General features: G+C 53.3%; 1 protein-coding gene across 1 annotated transcript in view; it reads right to left on the bottom strand.

The window, feature by feature from the left end:
- Positions 1-25,173, bottom strand: part of ANK1 (ankyrin 1) — a 127,435-nt gene that overhangs the window by 29,580 nt on the left and 72,682 nt on the right. Inside the window, exons 17-37 of the mRNA XM_035003964.1 lie at positions 23,188-23,385; positions 20,893-20,991; positions 19,169-19,267; positions 18,836-18,934; positions 17,465-17,557; positions 16,959-17,031; positions 15,244-15,337; positions 14,024-14,102; positions 11,935-12,023; positions 11,608-11,832; positions 10,407-10,567; positions 9,926-10,137; positions 9,169-9,373; positions 8,726-8,822; positions 8,238-8,466; positions 7,132-7,257; positions 6,913-7,032; positions 5,373-5,451; positions 5,026-5,100; positions 2,928-3,059; positions 1,963-2,109 (exon numbers count right to left, since the gene is read on the bottom strand). Of these exons, the coding sequence (XP_034859855.1) occupies positions 1,963-2,109; positions 2,928-3,059; positions 5,026-5,100; positions 5,373-5,451; positions 6,913-7,032; positions 7,132-7,257; positions 8,238-8,466; positions 8,726-8,822; positions 9,169-9,373; positions 9,926-10,137; positions 10,407-10,567; positions 11,608-11,832; positions 11,935-12,023; positions 14,024-14,102; positions 15,244-15,337; positions 16,959-17,031; positions 17,465-17,557; positions 18,836-18,934; positions 19,169-19,267; positions 20,893-20,991; positions 23,188-23,385 (2,731 nt within the window). The remainder of the gene's footprint in view (positions 1-1,962; positions 2,110-2,927; positions 3,060-5,025; positions 5,101-5,372; positions 5,452-6,912; positions 7,033-7,131; positions 7,258-8,237; positions 8,467-8,725; positions 8,823-9,168; positions 9,374-9,925; positions 10,138-10,406; positions 10,568-11,607; positions 11,833-11,934; positions 12,024-14,023; positions 14,103-15,243; positions 15,338-16,958; positions 17,032-17,464; positions 17,558-18,835; positions 18,935-19,168; positions 19,268-20,892; positions 20,992-23,187; positions 23,386-25,173) is intronic.

Raw genomic sequence — 25,173 nt, 5'->3', positions numbered from 1 at the left:
GTCCACAGAGGGATTTTGAACTCTGTTTAGGCACTGGACTCTCTAGGCCTGGCTAGGGCTGCAAGTCCAGTGGCCGATGGGAAATTCATAGATGCCTGAGTCTGGGACTCTTTTTTTTTTTTTTTTTGTGGTAAGAGCACTTCACATGAGACCCACCCTCTTAACATAGTTTTAATTGTCGTCCTGCCTTGTTTCTGCTCCTGTAATTCTATGTGCCTGCTGTCCCCTAGGTACATAACTGGGGCACAAAGAAACAAAAACTTGCTGATTTGACTTGACTGAAACAGCACCAGGAATGTTAAGAAACCCAACCAAGGGATCAGGGATCACAGTGAAAAGGAGAAGCTCTGTCCCGTGGGTTTCCCGAAGTTCCCAGCATCCGTCAGCTGCCCTCCCTTTCTCTCTCTGTGGAAGGGAGCTAGGCTCCTTAGCAGTCCCTGCAGTGCTCTGGCTTGGTCCCCCGAGGGACGTGGGAGTGGACCACTGTCTCGGAGCCTCTTTACGCCAGGCATGAAGAGCGGCGAGCAGTGCGCAGTACACAGCCTCCCTGGAGCCAGAGGACCCCCGCCCCGCCGTGCACACACGCGCACACACGCCCTCACACACAGCCGTGAGACACACGGGGAGGAAGGGCTAGAAGTCCTTCACGACATGCATCTGCGGAGGTGGACGGCGCCTGAACACCGGGCCGAGGTGGAGACAGTGGAGCCAGGCAGTGTGAGAGCATGAGTGGACGAGAGGTCCAGGTGAGGCCAGAGGCAGAAGAGAAAGACGACAGGACGTGATCAACAGAGGAGCCCTGCGCCCAGCGGTGGTAGATGGCATGTTTCAGGAGACACGGGGCACGGGAGAGAGAAACGTGGGAGGGGCTCGGCATGCGCAGGCTCTACCTGGCCAAAGGAGGCTGCACGCCCAGACCGGCCGGGAACTTACCGGCTCGGGGCACGCCCCCCGGCCGCAGGCGCCTGCGCAGCCAGCACGCGCGTGTGCGGCCTGGACGCCCGTACACTGGCAGCCTGCGGAGCGCGGCGGGAGGTCGCTGTGCCGGGTGACGACTTAGGCACCAGAGAATTAAAACCGTTCCTTCGAGGTCTGTAAGGGCCCTCGGGAATCGACTTTAAAGAAGAGGAGCGAGTCAGCCGCTCATGGAGTCGGGAGGAAGGAGGGACTGGAACCCTAGCTTCCTGGCTCCCACCGAAGAGCAGGGCCTCTGCTCTTTCTGTGCCCAGTGGCTAGAGAGAGGGCAAATGAGGGGAGAGGGTGCGGGACCCCGAGCCCGTCTCCTTCATGCAGCTGGCTACTTTCACTGCTGCTGGGAGGAAAGAGGTGCAAGGGAGGCACCCCCTCCCTCCGCCCCCAGTGGGGGTCCTGGGGGCAAAGGTCAGGGGCCTCCGGGCTTCCTCCCCTTGGCACTGGTCACGCTGGGGGTCTGCGCCATGCTTGAAGCACATTCAAAAGAGGGAGAGGAAAGAGATGGGGTGAGAAAAAGAGAGAGAGAGAGAGAGAGACCAGACTCAGAAAAAGGAGCCCACTTAGCCTCACAGAAGGGCCGCAAGAGGACTTTGAACACCAGCCAGCTTATCCACATCAGATCTTGTGCCCAAATCTCTACGCCCTTTGCTTTTCTATCACTGACTGTCTTACAGATGGGAACGCAAGCCCAAGAGGGTCCATTCCTGGTGCAGAACTACAGAGAGGGGCAAGGGGCCCAGCCCTGCCCCGACTCCAGCTGTTGCCTGGACCACGCCAGGAGCCTGTCGCTGCAGAGAGCATCAGGAAGCCTCCCTGCCCAGGAGTACACACCTGTCTCTCGTGCTTGCCTCTGCGCTCACCCCCACCAGGGAGGGAGCGCGTGGAGGTCGACCTCCCACCAAAGGGAGAGATGGTTTCATGAAGTGTCACGTGCTGGTGCCTGGAAAGTGGCACCCAGGTCAGCCCCGCCTCCTTCCAGGAGACACTCACCATTCATCTGGGAGGGCGAAGAAGAGTAGTCCCGGTCTGTGTGCCGTCGCTCAGGTTTCAGATTGCGGCTTTGTCTGCCGGAGCCTTCCAGCATGTTCACGATCTCACTTCGGTCAATGTTCCGCAGGGCTGCATACAGATTCTCCACTGCGGGGAGGTGGGGGGAGAAGAGAAGGGGCGCTTGCTGCGGGGATTCTCATCATTGTGGGTGGGGCTGGAATGTGGGGGGCAGGCGGGAAGTTGGGGGTGGGGGTGATTTATCGTCTCCGAATGTGGAGGCACCCCTCTTTTGTCATAATCAAAACTACCCGCCTCTTTGGGGGATATTTTGTTATCCTTCCACAGATCTTTTCCAACCCTGTAATGGTGGCCAATTTCAAAGCATGGAAAGACTGTTTTTTTGTCATCTAAGAGGAATTCCACAGGGAATGAGAGTAAGGAGAATTGGATACTGTCCTTTTGAAATCCTTGGTCCTTGCCAGTTGATTTGAGATGCAAATGCAGACACTCAATTTCCTCTTAGTGTTCCTGAGGATTGGGAATTTAGTTGAGGAAGAACTGATGAAAAGAGTGAGACAAATCTTCCCTCCAGGTTGGAGGAAAAGATACTCCCGCATCAGGCCGGATTTGCTCCCCCATGCTGTGTCCTGAGAGGACAGTCCTCATGTGTTTGAGACACTCCACAGGAAGTCATACACCCTACACCTATGCAGTCATCTTGGTCCCCGTGTGACTGTTATCTTACTCAGATGGGAAAAAGGCTGAGGCCAAGACTTTCCTATCTTCTTATGACAGGATTGCCTAGAGGACCCCGTGACCCTGCAGAGGTGTGTGTGTGAGAGACAGAGTGCAAAAGGGATTGGTTCCAAAGGCCATGATCACACTGGAATTTGAAAGAAGAACTGCTTGGGTGAAGAGGCCCAGGCTTTGGAAAGAGAAGGCTTCCTTAGCTTAATGGTACTGACTGTTTGCGTTTTTGCCTTCACGGATGACCCAGAGGTTCAACAAGGCTACACTCTGCTCCAACAAGGAGTTGGGGTTTTCCACGCGGATCCTGTTGATGTCTTCCACACTGAACTGCAGCTCCCGAGCCAACTCTGCAAGCAAAGACCCGAGGCCAGGGGTGAGCCACGCCAGAGCCCGGCTCCGGCTCCCCAGCTGGGAGCCATGGAGTGGGGGGTGTCTGGTGGGGAGTACCAGGAGTTAAAGGACAGTCTCCCCATGGATTTGGTAGTCCTTCTTACCCAGAAGTACCTAGTGAAACAGAGACACCTGCATCTTTGTATCTCCAGAAAGTGGGGCAGGAACACGAGTGCTCAAAAAATAGGTAGTGAATGAGTGAACGAATGAATGTCCTTTCTTTCTTTCATCACTTCAAATATGAGATGACAATACTGAGCCTCTCAGCAAGGCTAGCGCTCATGCAAGGTCACAGAACAAGCCAATGCCAGAGCCGGGCGTGGGCTGAGCCGGCGGATGCCCACTCCAGGGCTGTCGAACGACACCAGGGTGCCACTTACTTTCCACCAAGAAGCAATTAGAGTGGAAATGCATTTCTGTACTTATGTTTCTTCTGGGGAAGGCATTATTTACATTTAAAATGAAAATACAAGTTCCCATCTAAATGCAAGGCAATAACACCGAATGTTAGCTTTTTCCCTCCCATTGTTTTTATTGTTATTTCTCACAGGTGCTTTGGAAGGGAGAACAACCTCAGAGTCCAATTTCAAGGATGAGGAAGGCCAGAGGGACAGAGATAGTAAGAATCAGAATGTACACGTACCACACACACACACACACACACACACACACACACACAAGAAGCAGCAGCAGACATTCTTTTTTGGCTTAAGAATGAATAGTCCCTGAACTTCTAATGTAAATTTTTGTCAGAGTCTTTCAGCAAGTTATTGTTAAGGTTTCTGAATTTGTCTGAAGCCCTCTCTATAGGGAGGCTGAGTGAAGGAAGTCCATTCATATGAAAGTTAACAAAAAAGGACCCGGGGTGGGGGTGGGGGTGGTGGTGGTGGTGGATTAAGTTATAGGGCCAGTGACTGAGTAAAACACCGTATTTTGAGCTTTCACTGCATTTTTCCCACACACAGCCTCACTTCAAATGAGATCTGCCCTTACTGTTTTTTGTTTTTTTTTTTAAGATTTTATTTATTTATTTGAGAGAGCAAGAATGAGAGAGAGAGTACATGACGGGGGGAGGGTTAGAGGGAGAAGCAGGCTCCTCGCTGATCAGGGAGCCCGATGCGGGACTCGATCCAGGGACTCCAGGATCATGACCTGAGCCGAAGGCAGTCGCTTAACCAACTGAGCCACCCAGGCGCCCTCTGCCCTTACTGTTGATGTGACTTCTGGTAGACCTCAACAGCCAGAGATTCTAAGTGAAGAATTTTGAGACTTCTCCTTTTCTTTCTTTCTTTCCCTCAACAAAGCCAGCCTTTGAGGAAGGGCAACATGAGAACAGGGAGCAGTGGACAGGTGGTCAGGAGACATAGTTTTTTGTCTCTGTGTTTTTTATTTGTTTGATGGTTTTCCAGATTCTCTCACTAACTAGCTACAAAACTAGAGCCACTCTATTTAACTGGATCTCAGTTTTCCCATCTGTAAAGTGAGGTGAACCAGATCGATTCTGAGGTCTCTTGTAACTTCAAAAGTTAATTCTTTCTGGGGCTCCTGGATGGCTCAGTTGGTTGAGCGTCCGATTCTTGGTTTCGGCTCAGGTCATGGGATCAAGCACCACGTTGGGCTCAGCGCTCAGTGTGGAATCTGTCTCAGATTCTCTCTTCCTCTCCCTCCTGCTCATTCTCTCTTTCTTTCAAATAAATAAATTTTGTAAAAAGTTAATTCTTTCTTATAAAGAAAAACCAAGCCGAAATGGAGGAGGGAGGGGGCTCACTTTGCACTGGTGCCCAAAGGCGTTGCTGGGTCCAAGACAATCACACATCAGATGCACCAAGGATGGTGAGAAGAGGTTGCTCCTGAGGGGGAAGGAGCTATAGGGGTTTGTGTAGACTGGCAAAGTGCCTTTCTGCCCCCAATTCCCCGACTCACCCGCCCAGCTGAGGCCAAGGTGTTCTGATATAATAGCCATCTTCATATCTGCTCGGTCTGTCCCACTGAGGGAACCTGGGGAGAAGCATTGGGTTGCAGTCAGTCCTCTCGGCAGGACAGGCCATCAGCAGGTGTGAGTAAATGACCTCAGATGGAGGCTCAGCTCCCAGGCAGATCTCAGCGTCTGCTGGCCTGGTGGCCAAGCCTGTGCGGGCTGGGTGCAGGCCAGGGCCAAAGCCTCCACATGCTGTGCTCATAATGGGCTAAGCTACTCTAGGAGTGAGGGAGAGTGATGTCACCTACAACCTTCTGGAAAGGCGGCGACACACATCGCCAAGAGTTTATACCCAGTGAGGATTCGCTGAGAATGCTGTATCTCAGGGCCAACGGCGTCAGAGTCCTTCTCCTCTCATCAGCACCGCTCACCTGCAGGGAAGAGGGAAGACAAAGAAAGGGGACTTGGGGCCTGGGGCGTCCCCCTTCTTGGAGCTGCTTCAAGCCCGCGGGCCATGGGGTGGGGCATGACGCCCGTCCTGGCAAACAGTAAGTAGCCCTGCTTCTCTAGAGCCGTGATGCGAAGAACAGGCATGCGCAAAGAGGTGGGGGCGTGAGGGAGGGATGAGATCCACATACTTCATTAAGAATAACCAGAAAAAGGGGCGCCTGGGTGGCTCAGATGGTTGAGCATCTGCCTTCGGCTCAGGTCATGATCCCAGGGTCCTGGGATCGAGTCCCGCATCGGGCTCCCTGCTCGGCGGGGAGCCTGCTTCTCCCTCTGCCTCTCTCTCTCTCTCTGACTCGCATGAATAAATAAATAAAACATTTTTTTTAAAAAAAAGAATAACCAGAATGGCAAGCTCGTGTGGCCCTTACCAGGTGCCAGGCCCTGTTTGATGCTCGCAACAGCCTCTGGGTAGGTACTAGTATTACTCCCAACTCATGGATGAGGGTACTGAGGCATAGAGGGGTTAAATAACTTGCCCAAGGTCACTCAGCCAGTAAGTGGTAGAACTGGGGTTTGAACCTAAAAACCAAGTCTTTCTTTCTGGGTTCCTTTATACTCAAAAGACCCGTTTTCGGTACTGGCCCGAGGCCTAGCACCCCAGCTCTGCAGAGAAGCACCCAGATGCTTGCTCAAGGCTGCAGGAAATCCTCTTTTGAAAGGGAAGTTGGTTCACACTCTCCCTGGACAGTAAAGAGAAACTAAGCCACGGACATATGGACAAAGCTCTGCTTTTTCCCTAGCTGGGCATGGAAGGCTGACAGCCACAGCAGCAAAGGAACAATAAGAACATGGAGACGCACAAGCCCTCCAAAGTCCCTGACACAGCGGTGACTCTGAGGCTCTTACAGGGACGGATAAATCAACATACTTGGTCAGGACGCCTTTGCTGAGCTCAAAAATCTGGGTGTTTGCGGGGGCTGAGACACCAGGGCTCCCTTCTCTGAGGGCCTGGCACCCTGGGGAAGATAAGCAAGTACATGAAAAAGAGGCTTGCAAAAGACCTCGTAAACGGCCAGTAACCTTCGGCAATTCGACACCCGATTCTAAGCCTCAGAGGCCTCAGACAAGGGGTGCCACGGTGGATGCCTGTGAGGCTCCTTCTGACCTTCGAGAAAGAACATCCTAGAGGGCTCAAGGCCCACAGTGAGAACACACATACCACTGTCTGATACTAGCATTGCTCGTAGCTTGCGGGAAGGCCCGGGGTGCGCGCTCCCTGCTGGGCCACAGTCCACTGTCCCGAGGACAACCAAGAGCCTTCCTGGACCTCAGGGAACTCAAAGGCAGCTTTTCAACAAGAAGTCCTTCGGAAGCACTTGACCTTGAGTCTGTATGGGGATCCCCCCCACCCCAGCAAGGGCCCTCCTCAGGGGGCAGCTGACCTTGGTGCAGGGGGGCATGGTGATGTTCAAGTGGCAGAGAATGTGCTGGGCGTCCTCATACTTCATGGCCTTGCGCAGAAATGACAAGGACCCTGCTGGTTCTCGACTGCTGTCCCTCACCTACATTCACGCACACAAAAGCAAGCCTCGGGGGGCTGTTCCAGAGGCTTAGAGATTTCTGCCTCCCAAACCCCCTCGACCCAGAGGATTCATCGGCACCTTCACAGGTATGGCCAGGCGGTTCTCCCGAAATGACTGGAACTGGAAACTCCGCTGCTGGGCAGCTTTTCTGATGGGTACCAGGTTCCCAAAGAGCTCTGCGAAGAGAGGCATTCCTTCCAGAACCTGCAAGAGGAGAAAAGCAAATACAGCTTGTTGGGGAGACATGCCTGCAAGTCCCGTCCTGCCTCCAGCTCTGGTCTTTCCTTCACCAGCTCACGCCCCATCTACCGCACAAGACACAGGGGCCGTGCTCCAGGAAACCCCACCATTTGTTTCGAAAAAGGTTTTGTTTCCGAGATTATAATGAATGAGGCATGCCTTCTCACTTCAAAGGATTTTATAATAGGCAAGCATCTTTGTATATCTCTGGGTGGTTGATCAGGATTGCCATCTGAGTACTCTAGAACTCCACTAAGGGGTCATCACAGAGCTTCCTCAGGAGAGCTGGGTCTCTTTTTACACCTGCCCAGGAAGGTTTAGTTTATGAGAAGTGCTACAAGGACCATGTTATATTGGAATCTCATCCATGGATATAGTAATCCTTACTGTGCATATGCACGGTTTGAACCCATCGAACTTCATGGGTTCGATGATATCGAACCCATTTGACAGTTGAGGAAATTGAAGCCCAAAGAGAAGAAATGTTTCGTCTAGTTAGTTCCCGAATCGGGACTAGAGGTAGGGCTCCAGAATGCCAGCCCTGTGCCCTCAGCCCCCTGGGAAGGCTCAGAACAGACTCTGAGGGCAGATGTTTGGAAAGGTCCTGGCTCCTTGCACGTCTTGACACGACGAGTCTCCTGGGGTCAGGACTAGGTTCCGATCCAGTCCCTGGTCCTTTCTCCTCACATCATTTGTCCAGCTGTCCTCCCCGCCTCATCGGGGTGCTACCAGAACCCTGGCAGAGCAGGTCAACTCGTGAGCTCAGGGCTCAGACTGCTCGGACAAATCCTTTCTCTGCCTTTTCCTCAGGTGCGTGACCTTGGAGGATGACTTCACTTCTCTGGGCCCCGGTGCCCCAGTCTGCAGACGGGGGGTCATAAGAGCATGCCCGGTGATGAGACTCAGGGGAGATTATGCTAGCTTGGCACAGCCAGGCACGGTACCTCTATGTCCCTGCTCCGAGCCACCTCGATGAAGTTCTCGTGCTGCTCCAGGGTCTTGTCCACTTTGTCATCTGTCATGCAGTAACAGCGCAGACGCCCTTCGCGGGGGTCATTCATCTTGGCAAAAATGACAAACTTGGCCATGTAGGGCACGGCGGTGAGCTCCTTGTACAGCAGAGAGGCGAAGTTCACAGCTTCGGCGGTCCGAGGACAGTCGGACAGCCAGAACCTAGAAAGAGGGGGCTGATCAGAAACATGTTCCGGCATGCCTGGTGGAGAGCTTCATCCCTTTGCCGACAGAAGAAGCCCGTGTGCCACGGGGGTGGCTGCTCTGACAGGCCCGCTGGTCGGCGCGGGGCCTGTGTGTGCAAAGGGGCAGTGGGGGGCCCTCCCTCGGGTTCCACCCTAGGATGGGCGGGTCGAGGCATGAGGCTGGGGCATGAGTGGGGGCCGCGCTGACCCCCCTCGGTGCAGGGGCTGCGGCCCACCTGGCAGAGACGTTGGTGGTGAAGGCAGCGCACTCGTTGGCATACACGAGCTTGGTTGTCCCCGTTATATCTTCCCACTGGGCTTGGTCTGTTCCTCCTGCAACAGGAGCAGAGACAGGCTGGGGGACAGCGTTCAGATGGTAGACAGAGCTTGGTGAAATGTAAGGGCAGAGCGTGGAAGGGCAGAGCCGGGTATATCTGTGTGGCCCTGAGCACAACTTTGTTCTCATACTCTCCTCCTCCTGGCGACCCCTCCTTTTAGGGGTCAGAGGGCTAGACCACAGAGGGGGCTCTACTCAGACGGATCACCCCTCCCTCCATCCCCTAGGGAAGCCAAAGCAAGCTGATGGCTGGCTTTACCATCTCCCGTCTCCCCTGAATGTGGCCACAGGGAGCTGCTGCCGCCTGGAAGATGGCACAGAGGCAAAAGGGGCACCTCTCACCAGTGACACTGCAGAGCAGGCGAAGGCTGGTGGTGTCCCCCTCCCCGCTGTCCCTCGGGCTGTCCGTCCAGGAAGGAGGGAGCGGGATCCGAAGCCCAATGGGGCGGTAGAACTTCCGGCGCCGTGGCTCCACGGTGACAATGGGGCTGAACGTGGCCTGGTTGCCCAGCAGTTTGGTGACCAGCTCATCTGGTACGGGCTGGGCCTGCGAGGCATCAAGGGTGGACCCTCAGCCTCCAGGAGCAGGGAGACTTGTTCACGAGGGGCAGCGCGCCCCCAAAGGGAGAGCAGGCTGTTTATGTAGAGGGCAAAGGCTCCCGGGGGATGTGGGGGGCCCTCCACCGTTGGACCACGCAGATCTGTTTTGCTGAGCACAAGGCCTGTGTCAGGGCTGATATCCCTGCTCAGCTGTCTTTCCGGAGCCCTTTCTCCCCCTTTCCCTCCTGCTCCTCATTCCCGGGATGACACGGTCCTTGCTCCGCATTAGTTAGCTCTCCAGGAAGAATCCCCTTGCGGCTGAATGCACTATCGGGGGGCTTTCTGCAGCCTAACAGGGAGAGCCCGTCTTTTCCTACCCACACGACTTTCTTTTGAGCTTTAAGGTCACACCTCTAACTGAAATTTTAAGGCATCAGACAGAAGTTGGGGGGATGTCCTGGGGAAGAGGGCCGTCCTCCGGGGGCCTTGAGCCCCTCCCAGTCTGCATGAGCCCGTCTCAGTTGCTGGGGGGGGGGGAGGTGAGGAGGAGGGCTGTCACCTGAAGAGCGAGCTTCACTCTCTTGGTGACAGCGTTCTCCGGGAACGTTGCCTGCACCAGCGGCACCAGCTTGCTCTTCAGGAAGCCCCCTTCAGGGCCAATGGTGTCATAGTCCTGGCAGAGCCGTGACATGATCACGAAGTACAAGGGGAAGTCGGTGGTGATGATGCGGCAGACCCTCTTCTTCTCCAGCTCCTCCAGACTCCCCAGCTCTGGAACCACATGGCACGGTGCCACCCCCCGTCACGCTGGGCGCAGGCTCAACCACTGAGTCCCCAGAACCTCCGCGTCCCTGGCTCCCGAGCAACGCCCCCTCCCCAGGCGCCCCCTTAGATGCTCCCCTAGGGCCCCGGAACCGGACCTTTTGGAGCCATTCCCAGTCTCTCCCACCCTCCCAGACTCCAGGCGGCCCCAACAACCCACCCCAAACATGCAAGCTCAAATCCCACCCTCTGGAAGGAGGGTGCCCTGGGGCTGTTACCTTCGTCCATCCCATTGAGGATCTGGTCCAGATCCAGGTAGCTCTCTCCATGGCGGCTCCTATGTTCCTTCCACACGGAGCCGTTTTCACTGCGCAGCACCACAAGCTCGCGGTCCCCACGGCCGTGGGAGGCAAAGTGGGGGATCTCCACGATCACGGGGCTGAGGGGACAGAGCAGATGGGGGGCAAGGGGCCTGGATGTGGGTGTGCGTGCCTGTGGGCAGGGGGCTGGGCACGGGGAGGAAAGGACAGGAGAAGGGGGGACAGTGCGTCCCTGCCTGGAGGAAGAAAGGATCCTGCAGCCATGGTGAGGCCCCCCGGGGCAGGTCCTGGCAGGGGAGCAGACTGCCTTGGGTTCCCGAGATGTTCCGAGGGCCCCTCACTCACTGCCAGGCCCCCGAGGAACGGCAAGCACAGGATTCCACCCCATTTCACAGGGGAGGCTCACACATTAACCCAGCCCTTGGACCTGAGGCCCAGAATCCGCCAGACATCCCTAGATGTCCCCAGACAGGGGACCAAACCTCTCCTAGCCTCAGCTGCCTTCTCTCTCTACCAGTGCTGATGACATTTCCCTCAGAGGGAGTCTTCAAGGAGTACATCGAAAAGGGAAAGTCAACACGAAAGCACTCTGCAGGCTATGGTGGGTGGAAACATCGTGGCGGGGACAGCAGTGCACAAAGATGGGCAGACAGGGCCTCCTGGGCAAGACCTGCCCCAGCATTACCATCCATGGTGCCTGGTGTGTAACAGAGCTCAAGTAGAACCCCACACTTCGCTTCGGAAAGGGAAAGGAATAGGCCTCTGAAGCCCATTAATCTTGTCCTTGGGGTCGATGCTAGAGGGCTGTCTTCTAGAAATACCATTTTAGAGCTTAAAGAATTAAACGCTTGGGGGCCTCAAAGTAGGCCTGTCTTCTCAGTCCCCTCCTTAGCATCCTACAAGATTTGAGAGGAGTAAGCTCCCCCTGGGCTATGGTGTATCTGGGAGAAGGGGAGTCCGAGCTCCTGGTTCTGCTCCTTGGTCAGGACAGCAGAGAACTGAGATGGCGTGGGGCTCCAGGGCTCGCCTCTCCCTCTGCCCTGCGGCCGGGCTGGCTCTGGGTGGTTGCTGCTGAGGAGGCTGCGACCGACCAGTGGGGCGGGGACAGGTTAGGGACACGTGTTGTGCACGTGCACGTCCAGCACGAGTGACCTCTCACCTTAAGAACTGGGCCCCCGTGGGTCCCAGCGCAATGATCCTGCTGGCCAGGCCCTCCTCCTCAGCCAGCGGGGGCGGCGTGCTCAGCTTCTGGGGCTTGACCAGGCGGCAGGTGATGCGAGTAGGTGCAGCGCACGTCCGGGGCGGGATCACCACCCGCAGGCCATTGTGACGACTGCCCCTCATGGAGCCTCCTCGGGCATCCACCATGAAGCTCACCAGAAACCTACGGCACAGGCAGACCCGTGTCGGGCTTCTGTGCACTCTCTCTGAGACGGGGAGAGCGAGGGCCCAGAACCCACGAGGCCCCGTCACAGGGGTCACTCACCCTGTGTGGACGGGGCTGGCCACTGGGCTGATGTTGTCTGAGGTCTCTGTGGCCGGGCTGCTGGGGATGAGTGAGTCTTCATCATACTCCTTAGACGCGTGAGGAGGAGAGAAAGGCCAATTGCCCCATCACTTCCTGGGCCACGGGAGCTAGTCCCGCCCAGCTAGTGGTGTTCCGGGCCGGGGAGGCTTGCGAGCATCTCCTTGCCAGAAAGCAAGTGACCCAGTGGTGGACAAGGACACCACTGACCCTTTTGGACAAAGCTTTCCTGGAGTCGAAAAGGAAGCACAGACTTCTTCCTACCGCCATGGCTTCTCCTTGGCTCCTTTTAGGTCCCACATCTACTGCACAAATGGCAGACCCACCCGCTCTTTCCTGAAGCCACACCCCAGTGTGCAACCCCTGTTCTAGGGAGCTTGGTTTTCGAAGACTCAACCCCGGAGCCATGCACCATCACCTACTAGCTACTTAGCTCGGGCAAGTGACTTATCTCACAGGCATCTGAAATACGGAGGTGACCAGAGCAGACCCTACCCTTGGGGGGCTTCCTATGGCCTCATCTGCAAACGGGATGGTCCCTGCCCCTCAGTGATGCTGTGGTGGCAGAGACATGGGGCTGCCATACATGGAGCCTTGCATATCACAAGGACTCATGAAAGCCAGCAGGGTCTGCATCTGGCCCTTGGCCCTTTCTGGGTTTATTCCCAACTCTGCTCTCGCTCCCAGGGGCCTGACGCCCTTGACCCTCTCTGTCGCTGGTCCTGTCCACCCACCCTCACACCTTGCCTCCTACACGAAACTTTCCCATGACTCTAATCCAGAAGGCTTCACACGGCACGATTGAGCACCGGGACAGGGATTCTTCCTGCATTCTGGGTTAACTAGCTTCAGATATCCGAGCCCACCCTTCCCAGTTGGCCCATCTGCTCCTAGGGGGCGGGCTTGGGTCTCACAGTTCTATGTCGAGCCCGGAACAGGGCACGGAGTAGGAATCCAGGAATACCCACTGGCTTGAGTTCATGATTTAGCAAGAAGCTGAAGAGAATGGGTTGGTCACGGAACAACAGGACATAGGTTGACCTGGTGACTTTCTCGTCTTTGGCGGCATCCAGGGAACAGGCCAGAACTGTGCCAGGGCCTTAGTTGCCCCTATCTCCCAAATGCCTCCACGTGAGTGACAACAGCATCACAGCACTATGACATACCCTAGCATGGAATGGCTGATGGGACAGCTTCGTAGCTGCCTTGTCCCTGCACACCACCTCTGTGCGGGGCTATGGCTGCTGCCGTCAGACCTGGAGCCCCGGGGTGGCGGAGGCCAAGACCGGCCGTGGCTGGAGACGGGCCATGCCCGGCTCGGTTACCAGGCCTCAGGGCAATGATCTCCAATCTCCAAACGCCACACTGCGTTTTATCCTAGAAAACCCCCTTGCCGTGCAGGAAAAAAAAAAAAAAAAAAAAAGGTGCCAAATAGCATACAATGAATCAAGGGGAATTAAATTGTTTAAATTGTTTGAAACCACCCCACTGTTTTTCGGACAAATTCAGGTGGCATCCAGGGAAGCCGCAAGCAGGGGACCAGGATGACTAACAGACCCCTGGGAGCACTCTCTGACGCCCCTTGGTCTTTTCAGCTCCCGATAATCCGTTGAGGAGGGGAGGCAGAAACTGTCCCCCTTTATAACGGATGTGAAAGAGAGGAGGTCCGTGCCTGTGCACGCAGCTCGGCTTCAGCTGCCTCCCCAGCACCGTGACCCGCTGCAGGGGCACTGAGCCTGTGCCCGGAGGGGGGCGGGCAGGACAGCATGGGCTTCGGAGCCAGAATTTCGGAGCCTCGCTTGTGGCTGGACGAGAGTGTTTTGCACACTCTTGGGTCCGCAGAGGCTCCTATCGTTCATATCTGGGGTAAGAACTCGGGCAGCACGGGGGTCGGCAAGGGACACGTGGAAGCAAGGATCTAAGAGCTCGGTAAGCGCCACAGGCTTTAGAATTCGTAGTTGCTATCGTACTGCGGGTCATCTCAAAACCATCACTGTCCCGGGGTACCCACTCTCTGCCGACGGGAAAAAAGAGAAAAGGTGCTTCTTACCTGTTCCGGCTCTTCTGATCTGATCACCACTGTCTCAGGTGTGACACAAGGGATCTTCGGGATGGCTGGAGATTCCACCCTATATGCCCAGAACATTGGGAAATCAAAAGGATGATCCTTCTAAGTGGCCCCCATCTACCATGGGAGGCCTAACAAAACAGCTCTGTACCCCCGTGATAACCTCTCCCACCTGCCCCCGTTGCTGCACCCCAAAGCGCCCATTACACAGGCAATACTTCCCAGCCTCGCGCACGGACCAGCCTCTTCCCCTCGCCTCAGAGCCTCTCCCCGGGGCCTAGCTGACCTTCACAAGCCAGGTGAAGGGGCTGCCTCCTGCATGAAGCCTTCCCTCACACTTATCACCTCCTTCTCAGTCTCACAGCCCTTGTTGGTAGGATCCTCACTCTGGCCTTAACATCTCATTCTCTGGGTGGGTGTGCTGTGATCCCACCAAATAAATCGGTCAGTTCTTTATGAACGATCAAGTCTCGTATTTCTTCCTAGCTGATGTGCAGTAAGTACTAATGATGTTGAGTTTTGCGATTTATATTTTATCCAATAAATACTAACTGATTAACTATTCTGGGGTTTCACTTCCCACTGGTCCACTGCCCTGTTTAGTAGAAGCCATGGGACTGAGCCAGCACACGTCCATTTTTTCAGAAAACACTGAGGACTTGGTGTTTCTACAGAGCTGTCACTTTTAGATTTATTTGCCAAACCTCCCTGTGTGCCGAGGGACCCACATAGGAATAACTCCCAGCGGCAGCGGGGGGGGATGTGTTCCAGGCGGACACAAACCCTCCATGGGTCTCCCTAAGGTGCCATGATGACAGAGGGACACGGTCAGCGTGTGAGCTTAGCTTGGTCACCATTGTGAATGTGAACCTTCCTCAGGGGACCTTTCTGGTGGGAAACTGGGGGTGCAGGAGAGGGAAGGGCTGTGAACAGGAGACCGAGAGAGGGAGGCAGAGAGTTGGGAGCAGGGCACGGAAGACGAAGGGACACACTGCTGGACAGCATGCTGTAAGGGGAGGCCTCCGTGTCCCCACCTGGAGGTCAAGGCACAGAGCTTGCTGATCCTAAGGATGCCACAGTCCGACCACCCGGCATCCCATCCCTGTTAGTGGCACACACGGGGCCTGGCCTTCTGGTCGGGAGTCCCTCTCCTCTGTGCCCCAGAGCTGGACCTGTGCGTCCACGGTATGCCCTCTCCTTACACTTGGTCCAGCTTCGGCACGAAATCCAGCAGCTCCTTCTCTTCGTCTATTTCCCTGGAATCCTGCCTCTCAGCCTTGGAGTCGAGTTCTTCCCCTGAAACCACACAAGCTGATGTGAGGGACTGAAGGGAGATCTCCTCTTTCTTTTTAGAAAGTGCTCTCCCGCTCCTCCTCTCAGTGCTGGCTCCTGAGGAGAGGAGCAAGGTCCCTGCTGCTCCAAGGGGACCACTAACAGTGTCTTCGGCCAGTCCTGTTCCTCCAGCCCCCGCGCACAGAGCAAGACAGCCAGCTCCTAACAGCTCAGTCTACGCCAGGCTTTGTGGAAGACCAAAAATACAGCCCAGAAAGGACGGTCTCGGCTTGACAAGTTGCACCTCCCAGTAGCCCTTGCAGGGTATGCAGACACCAAGGAAAGAGTTATTTCTGTCCTTTGCCACACGGCACACTGCAGAAGGGTCAACTACAGTGGGACTGAACCCATTCATTCTGAAGGGCTTTGGGGTTTTTGGCAATCACGGCAGCCGAAACCTCATGATTTCCTAAGTCCCTTCCCAAAAGGTTCAAACTATGTCTGCAAGCCAGACTGCCTCTTTGTTTCTCTCTCCTTGCTTGGACTGGAGTGGGAGCCCTCGACCTTGCAGCGTCCTTTCCTGTCACTTAGCGGTGAGTGGCCTGGCTCTGTGGTCTGGAGCTGACAGAATGGAAGAACGGCTCATGCAGTTATGATCACGAACACGGTGGCAGGGGCGCAGACACGGAAATGGACAGGCGGGAACCACCCGCCTGGACATGGATCTTACGGGTGCACATCTCCTGTTAGAGGCAAGCTCCTGGCTCCGAACTGTTAGCCATCGGAGGAGGGTGGAAAGCAGGAATGGATTAGTGAGAGCTGGGATTGCTTAGGGTGGGATGCACTCGTGAGAAAGGGCCACAGGGAACAGAAAGTGTTTCATACCCATTATAGTTATATGAGCGGTTCCTGGAAAGCAAAGAAGAGCCAAGTTTAAGAAAGGACAGGACTGAAGTCAGTTAAAGCAAGAGGCCTATCATTAAAAGGGACACAAAGGGACCTTTAATCATCTCACCGACACGGTTATACCACCAGGGGCTGGAGGGAGAATCCAGACCAACCCCACCATTTTACATCACAAGGGGTCCCCCCTCAGACTTCCGTGAAGAGATGGGCTTATGTGGGGCAGGAAAAAATACTTAAGCACTCTGTGGGTCACAGAAGCTGAAACTCTAGTCGTTTCATAATAATGGATACACTCCAAAACTTACTGACCCACTATGGGGTCAGAAGCGTAGCTTACTAAGAAAAGATTCTTACAGAATTTAAATGAATAACTTCTTATTTGTTCAAAGCACAAGGAAAGTCTCAGGCAAAATTTTATCGCAGTTCTTTACAGTCTGAGGGTTGATCTGAGTAGAATCATACGCCATGTATTACATATGTAAACACATATATTTATGAAACTTCACAGAATTTTGTATTTTACTGAGATGTCGATTTTTCCTTCTCCTAAAATTACACTAAAGGAGTGTTTTGATAACAGACAACATCATTAAAAAGCGGGTCTCTCTGGCTTTGGTACAGACCCGCAGCCCGAGGCTGTGCAGCATGGCAGGTAGCCCCCAGCGAGAGAGGGCTCACCGTCCCCTGTGCTCCCTTCATCCTGACTTGCCCCCCGCTTTTTGTTAATCCCAGACTTTACCTTCATCTTCAGAGACATCCAGGATTTCATCTACTGTCTCAGGGAAACTCAGCCGGTGCTTGTCACTGGTTAACTAAATTGAGAAAAAGCAGAGAATTCAACCCAACTAGAACAGTGGGCCCTTTCAATGATCCAGCAGTTACCTGGTTATGACTGTGGAGACAGGAAGGAAGTGGGGAAGGAGGTTTGTCTTTGCCCTCGGCTGAAAGCTCAAGTCTGGCAAGGGGGCAAACAGGCAGCGCCAGCTTCCTATTGCCTTGTCTGCCCCCACCCCATCTTGCTGTTTGCCCCCCCAGCTCTGCTCACAGCCCTAGTCTTCTCGCCACTAGGTGGCAGCACAACTCCGCACGATGGAGAACACTCTCCCCGCGGGCCCCATCCCCGCCTTGGCGTGGTGCTTCCTACCCTGTCCCCAGAATGCGCTCTTTTCCCGGAATAACCCACAGGGTCGCCCTGTCAGGCTGTGTGTGTCTGGGGTGGCAGGTGCAGTGGAGAGGCGGACATACCACAAAACTGGGTTCATCCGTGACAACCTTGAGCACGTCTGTGACTGAAATGTAGCCCAAGCGCTTGGCTATTGCCAGAGGTGTGGTTCCATTCTGGGAAAAACGGCAGAGAGCGGATGAGATCAGACAAGGAATGCACTCTGGGGGGAAAGCATTGCCCCTTTTACACAGACCAAGCTCACGTTTTAATTGTTTGGAAGGGTCTAGGTGGACACGTTGCACCTCGGAGCCCAGAGCAAGGCCCCTGCGCATGCGTGAGCCCAGACGGGTGTTAGCAACGATGCTTGCAAAGTCGGGGTACGGAAGAGAGGAGGGCAGTGATCCTTTAAATCTGGAGCACTGAGAGCGGGAGTTTTGAAACGAGAACGGGGGAAATCCTGCCAGGACATGCCAAGAACTGCCAAGAGGGAACCAAACCGACCGGAAGGAATGGGTCCGGAAGGCACCATATGCAATTCTGGAATAGGAACGTGAAGAGCAACGCGGCTCACTGCTCCCAACACCGGTTCTTTGGGTGTCAGTTACTGAGCGTTAAAATAGTTAAAATAATCCATACACACTTCAATGAACTATTTAGGCCAATCAGAAATCACAATCACCAGAAACAGGGGAGGGGGTATCTTCTACTATTTGAAGAGACAGAGCTACGTGGAAGTAAATTGATGTTGAGGCTTTATTTTTCTTTTGAGTTCTCCAGTCCCAGGATGTGCCCTGGACCCCATGCAGATTCAGCTCTGGCCACAATTATAAATTTAGTAACCACATCTACAGTCAAACGTCCATATGCTTTCAGAGCTGGATGTGGCCACGGAGAAGATCTAGTAAAGCCTTCACGGTGCCAGATGAGGAAGCCCCACTCAACCACGATCCCGATGCCAAAGACAACCCTGAAGCCCCAAAACAGCAGGAACCACCTGAGACGTTCGGTTGTGTGCACTTGTACTATATTGACAGCAACTTCACATAGTATAGAAAGAGTTTCAAAGGTAATATTTAAATCAAGGTAAAAGGGAGAGGGTAAATGGTACTTAAAAGGATACCCTACAGGGGCGCCTGGGTGGCTCAGTTGGTTAAGCGTTTGCCTTCGGCTCAGGTCATGATCTTGGGGTCCTCAGATCAAGTCTGCTTCTCCCTCTCCCTCTGCCCCTCCCCCTGCTCTTCCATTCACGCTCTCTCTCTCAAATAAATAAATAAAATAAAATAAAATAAAAAAAAGATAGCCTACAGTTCACCAGAACCTACAGTTCAGTGCAGCCCGCCCAGGCCCCAGACGGGCAGTAAGGATAGGCTGAGCCTCTGCGGTTGGTAGGGGTCTCACAGGGCTGCCCGTGAGAGCAGTTTTCTGAAATGAGGAAACTGGTGGGTACTTACCGAGCTGACCTCGTTTGGGGAGGCACCATTTTTGAGAAGCAGTGTCACGATGTCTGTATGTCCTTGTTGGGCCGCCTGGTGCAAGGGACTGTAGCCTTGCTGTAAAGCGAGGTGACATTTTGGCAGGATTAACTAGCTATGAGGGAAAGAACTACCCACATATTACAGAGCCTGTCTTCTATGAGCAACCCACAAAAAATGCGTTTCCCCCAGTTCCTCCTCCAGGGTCAAAGCTTAACATTGTGGCAGCCCCAGGCACACCAGAGTAACTCTGACTGCATCCTAATTTGGCACTTAGGAAGTATAGAGGTCAGCTCTCCAGTGTTCCCGTACCTTCGTCTTGGCATTGACGTCTGCCTGGTGCTGTAGCAGAAACTTCACCAGCTTGATATTTCCATAATGACTGGCCACGTGGAGTGGAGTATAACCCATCTGAGAAGCAAGAGGTGAGAATGAGTGAGCAGGGGGGCTGCCGGGCATCCCCAGAGCCATTGTGGCTGGGCATTGCTGCAATCCTTAGAACGGCTGCTCAAAAGGGAGGATGGCCAGGGAAGCCCGTTGGAAGGCTAGCAGCCGCCACAAGGGGTGGGGGCCACTGGCCTGGGAAGGAACAGGGCTTGGTCTCAGACAAATGGAGTTTGAGATGTCTGCGAGCGCCGAGTGGAGATGCCAAGTAGACAACTGGAAAACGGACACTGAGCCCCATGAAGAGGTCTAGGCAAGGAGACGCCTATGCAAGGTGCAAGTCCTGCAGGTGAGAATGAGCATAGAGAGAAAAAGTGGGGCCCACATTCTGAGGCAGCACGTAGAGGGAGAGACAGAGAAGAGGAGGTGTGAGGAGGCAGCAGGCAAAGCTGGGGAGCCACAGGTAACAGAAGCAGGGGGGGATCAGTCCAGAGGGAAAGAGCCTCCATCGGGCTGTCTGCTGGGAAGGGGGCTCCGATGGGGACTCGTGGTCGCATGGAGGTTGCTGCCGACCTGGGGAAGGGCATACTTATTTCCACTAGAAAGGTGAAATCCCACTGTCCAAAAACCCCACAAAGGCTGTCCAGGTTACTGAGTTGTAATGGAATGGAGTGTATAGGAATTGGTCATTGCTTGAAACAACCAGGTTTGGGGTATTACTGACTACTTAGAGCTTAGGCTGCAAAGGAGTTAATTTTCAATAAATCGGTTCTGCTGAATGGTTGGGTGCTTCCCTGAAAGCCGACAAGCCAAGGTTCCCTGAGCCCTTTGGTCCTAAGTGTCCCTGAGGAGCTGGTGCCAGATCCCAGAAACCATCTTGAAACAGACACTGCAGTCTGGACCTCAAGCAATAGTATGGCTCTGGGACCCCCAATTCTAACTCACACTATAGGGTCTCTCATGCAGGACCCCAAAAGACCTAAGTGGGCCCAAAAAACCTCAAAGATCCAGAACGTTGTTGGGTTTTAAGCAGATTCCTGGTGAAGCTGCAGACAGTTGGGGATCAAACAGTTGCTAGATTTTTCTCAAAGAGACTTCAATATCACATGGTTGATCGTCAGTCCCCCCCAGCCTCCTACTGTCCCCTCCACACTGGACTGCAAATCCTCCAGGCAGGTCCCCCACTGTGTGCTGTGCACTCCGTTATCCTCAACTACCCCACAGAGCTCCTCGCACACAGAAGTGGTTCACAGAAAGTTGAACTGGATTTAACTAATTGCTGGAATAAAAGGCCTGAATTTTCAAGCGAATCCACGAAAGCCTGACATTTTGACACACTGCTCACATAGAATAGGTCATAGATTCATGATTAAACGTTCCTCTTAGTTTCTCACTACAGAGATTCAAAGGTCTAGCAAACTTTCCAAAGTTGCCCACCGGAAAGTAAGATCATTAGGATCGGTGTCTTCAAACTCCACTGCCGCCCCTAGGAAGTGGCAGAGAACAATGGGCTGCTGAGCCCTTGGGGTTTCAAAGCTCTGCGAATGAGCCGCCTCTGAAGTGGGAGGCCGGCAACGGGCAGGACAAGGACGTGCACAGGGGAGAAGGGAGGCCAAGCCCACACGGACACAAGCACGAGCTGCCTGCCTTACCCGGGTGGTGGCGTCCACCGTGACACCGTGTTTGATGAGCACATCTGCCACTGGAACGTGGCCTTCTTGTGCTACGAGATGGAGGGGGGTGAGTCCACTCTGGAAAGAAAAAGGAGTTCATCACCTTGTGTCCAGTAAAGAATCCTGGGCCACCGTGAAAGAGCACTGAGGCTAGGAGCCCCAACCTGACTGTGCAGCCACCAAACAGCTGTGGGACCTGGGACGAAGCTCTTCCAGCTCTGGGCCTCTATATCCTTATCTAAAAAATGAGGTGGTTTAGCTAAATTAGAGGTCAGCAACGTTTTCTGCTAAGGCCCAGATGGTCAATAGTTTAGGCTTATGTCTCTGTCACAACTACCCAACTCTGTCAGTTATAGTGAGAAAGTGGCTACGGCCAACCCAGAAACAAACAGGCATGGCTATGTTCCGATAAAACTTTATTTATACCAACAAGTGGTGGGCCAGTTTTGGCCCACGGGCCCTAGTTTGCTGACCTCTGAATTAGATAAACTTTATGGAACTTTCCATTTATAACATACCCTACTTCCCTGATTTAAGATAAGCCTCAGACCCTACTTTCCTTATCTAGAAAACAGGTTATCACTGACCTATCTTGAGGATAAAGTAAGGTTCACTTGAGAAAACACAGATGAAAACACGCTGGAAAGCACAATGTGCCATTTAAACGTGGCACGTGACTAGCACCTCACAACCCATCCCGCACTGTCAAAGAATGGATGAACCTGCTGGCACTGAAAATGCCATATTCTTGGGAGTTCTCACCTCACCTTTCTCAGGAGGATAAGGATGCACCAGAGATATGGCCTGGTATGTGCACACTCACACCAAAATGTCGGAAAAGTCTTCTCTCCCCCGTACCCTACTTAATACACTCCCCTAACTATGGGGCAAATAGAGCTATGATTCCTCTGCAGTTGGAGTCAGGGGGCAGGGCCTGTCCCCTCTCCAGGGAGGGAGGCCCCCCTCGGCCTTCTGCACCTTCCTGCCTGCTGACCAGAGGCCCATGAACAGTAACGAGGCCTGAGCAGGCGGGCGGGTGGGGTGGAACAGTCCTACCTCAGTCACAAGTCTCTGGGTGACTTGCCTGATTCTTGGGATAACACGGTAATTTGCCCAGTGAGGTGGCGCGTGGATGAGTGAGGATGTCTCCAGTACAGAGAATCACCATCACCCTCATGGCTCCTCACAGAGCCTGCGTGAAATGGCATTGCACAAGCAAGAAACCAAGCATCCAATCCAATATAACGGTCCTGCCCTAACAGTTCCCTCCTGGGGGTCACCTGTCCAAACCTGTGCAAAAAGAACCAATGGATCTACAGGGTTTTAACAGATCTGCTTACCCTTAAAACGCTTGCCTTTCTGAAACCGTTCCCTCATCATCTAAAGAAGTGGCTCCTTGTATTGGTTCCATGATATGAAATGTCCAGAATAGGCCAATTCAAAGAGGTAGTAGATTAGTGGTTGGTGAGGACTGAGAGATTTGGGGGAAATGGGGAGTGGCTGCCAACGGGTATGAGGCTTCTTTGTGGGGTGATGAAAATGTTCTGGAACTAGATAGTGGTGATGGTGGCCCGATTCTGAAATATACTAAAAATCACCGAATAGGACAGTTCAAAAGGATGAATTTTATTGTATATAAATTATATTTGAATAAAACTATTATTTAAAAAAATAAGTGATTCTTAGTCTTTCTGGAGTCATGCATTCCTTTGAGAAGCTGAGAAAAACTATGAAGACCTCACCTAGACAAATGGCTCATGTGCGCATCCTCCCAAAATGCTGTGTACAGTCTTGGAAGTATCCGCACTCCTCCACCAACAGTCCCTGGGTTGGGAACTGCTAGTTTAGTGTACCGGTGGGCATTTAAAATATTCTCCCACAGAAAAAGAATATTTAGTACCAAATTACTTACTACATTCCTGAAGGTGGACACTGGCCCATATTTGGGAAAGTGTACTAAGGATTTTAATATTGATCTTTTTTGCAGACCCTTGAATCAATCTATTTCGAAAAGGCTCTGGCATTAGGTAGGCTCAGGGTCATGCAACCTGGGGAATGAGCAACCTTTCTGACCCTGTTTATTCATTTATAAAACTGAGGTAAAGCCTACACAGGGCTGTTGTAAGGATTACACACACACACACACACACACACACACCACTTAACTCAGAACTTGAGCACGCAGTAGGTGCTCAATATTCTGAGAGCGTAACTGGTTACCTACTACAAAAACATTACCGAGACGACAGGGCAAATCTGGGAAGCCATGTTTACCTTGTTCCCCAGGTTGCCATTGGCTTGTTTCGAAAGTAACAGAGCCACCATCTCTGCGTGACCCTCTTGGGCGGCCAGGTGAAGGGGGGTCACACCTTGCACCGACTCGGCATTCGCTGACCCCCCATACTGCAGCAGACTGCGGGCCACCTCCATCTGGTTCTGCTTGGCAGCGATGTGCAAAGGGGTGTAGCCATTCTGAAACAGAAGAAGCATCGGGAGGCTGGTTAAGAGAATGCTGAGTGGACAGGAATGAGCACAGGCCTTAAATGTTAAACCCTCAGAGGGAGGGCCAGGCTTGCTTCTTGGCCTGCTGGACACCCACTGAGCAGAGCTGGAGTCTCCAAGGAGAGCAATTAAAGTCAACAAACAAACCAACCAAATCCCTTTGATTTGGAAGGATCCAACACAACGCACCCCCCCCCATCCCAGCCCGCAAGCGTCCTGTGCCTCTCCTCACCCCCTATTTTCTGTATTCAAGCTCTGACAGACTGCTCTGCAGGGCGTGCCCTACCACCACAAAAGCTAGGATCCAAGCAGGCAGCTCAAGGAAGAACTGGCAGGCTGGGAAGTAAATGAAAGTCTCCTGTCTGCGAGAACCACTCTCCCAACCCCCACCCCCCGATAGTTCATGAAGGAAAAGGATCCTAGCCCTCTTCTCTCCCCCTGCAACGGCCGGGCTCCCCCTGGGCTTGTGGGCTGGGGCTGCTGGTCTAAGGGGACAGGTGTCCCTGGCAAGGAACCGGGGATGTGGAGTCAGTCCTCCTTCCACACTAACTAGCCAGGTGACTGGAGAGTCAGTGACCTCTAGACATCTTTCTGTATTTTTAAAAGGCATTTAAAGCAGATAATGACATCCAGCATGTTCTTTTCTTGCAGCTGTTGGATGGATAAAATATGATAATATATGTGAAGGTGTTTTCCAAAATAAAGATATAAAAGTAATAAACCTGCGTACGGTTTTGCAGTGCTCTGGTTTACAAGATGTTTGAGGCCATGACAAGATGAAGGAGCCTGGCCAAAAGTAAATCGACTATGACACCATATACTGTTTATTCAGCTAGCTCCTCTCTCTCTCTCTCTCTCTCTCTCTCTTTCTGGTAAGAAGACTTTTTCCGTGAAGGAAGCAGTACATGGGTTTACATTCCAGAGCGCACTCCTCGTCCTGCCGCAGACAGATGAAGTCTGATTTGGTCATCACTGTTAGAAACCCCTTTCACCTACATGGTCCCTTGTACAGCAAGTCAGGTAGGCATTTTTATTATTAGCTCATTTTGTGGCTAAAGAAGTCAACGCTCGGTGAGGTTAAGTGCCGTATCTCATGTCACCTAGTAAATGAACAACAGGAAACCCGCGCTGGCCTTCAGACCCCAGAGCTGAGGTTCTATCAGCTGGAAGAGTGCTTCTCAAACCACAGTGTGTACACAAAGCATGCGCGATCTTGCTCAAATGTAGACTCTGACTCAGAAGTTCTAGGGAGGCCCCAAATTCTGCATTTCCAGGTGAGGCTGAGGCTGCTGGCCCAGGGACCACACTTTGAGTAGCGAGACCCCCACACATTCAGGGCTAGAGGAGAGGCCAGGCCTGAGGACCTCTGAGCAGGACCCATGACTTTCAAAGCCCACGCCCGCCAGTCCCAGGGCACATGGCATACGACATCTGGTTTCCCCACCTTGGCCAGCATTCCTCCGGCTACCCCAGAGCACTGAACCTCCCCGCCAGTCTCTGTCAGACTGTGCAAACCGTTTCCGATTCTGCCAGGATCACTGATCAGGAAAAGGAAAGAGGAGAAAAGGGGTCTGACAGTTTTATAGCATTGGAGGACAGGGAAAGAACCACTTGGAAAGTGGACTTCGCGGGGAAATGAAAAGTTGTAATAAACCCAAAGAATTAAGTTGAATTAAAAAAACCATTTCCTTTGAATAATTATGTAAGATAATTCATTTGAGTGTTCCTTTTTTTAAAAAAGAATATGAGAATACGTTC

This window comes from Mirounga leonina, unplaced genomic scaffold, assembly GCF_011800145.1.
Source record: "Mirounga leonina isolate KUSES-001 unplaced genomic scaffold, KU_Mleo_1.0 Mir_128, whole genome shotgun sequence".
NCBI classification, from domain to species: domain Eukaryota; kingdom Metazoa; phylum Chordata; class Mammalia; order Carnivora; family Phocidae; genus Mirounga; species Mirounga leonina.
This window is presented reverse-complemented; position numbering and strand designations above follow the sequence as displayed.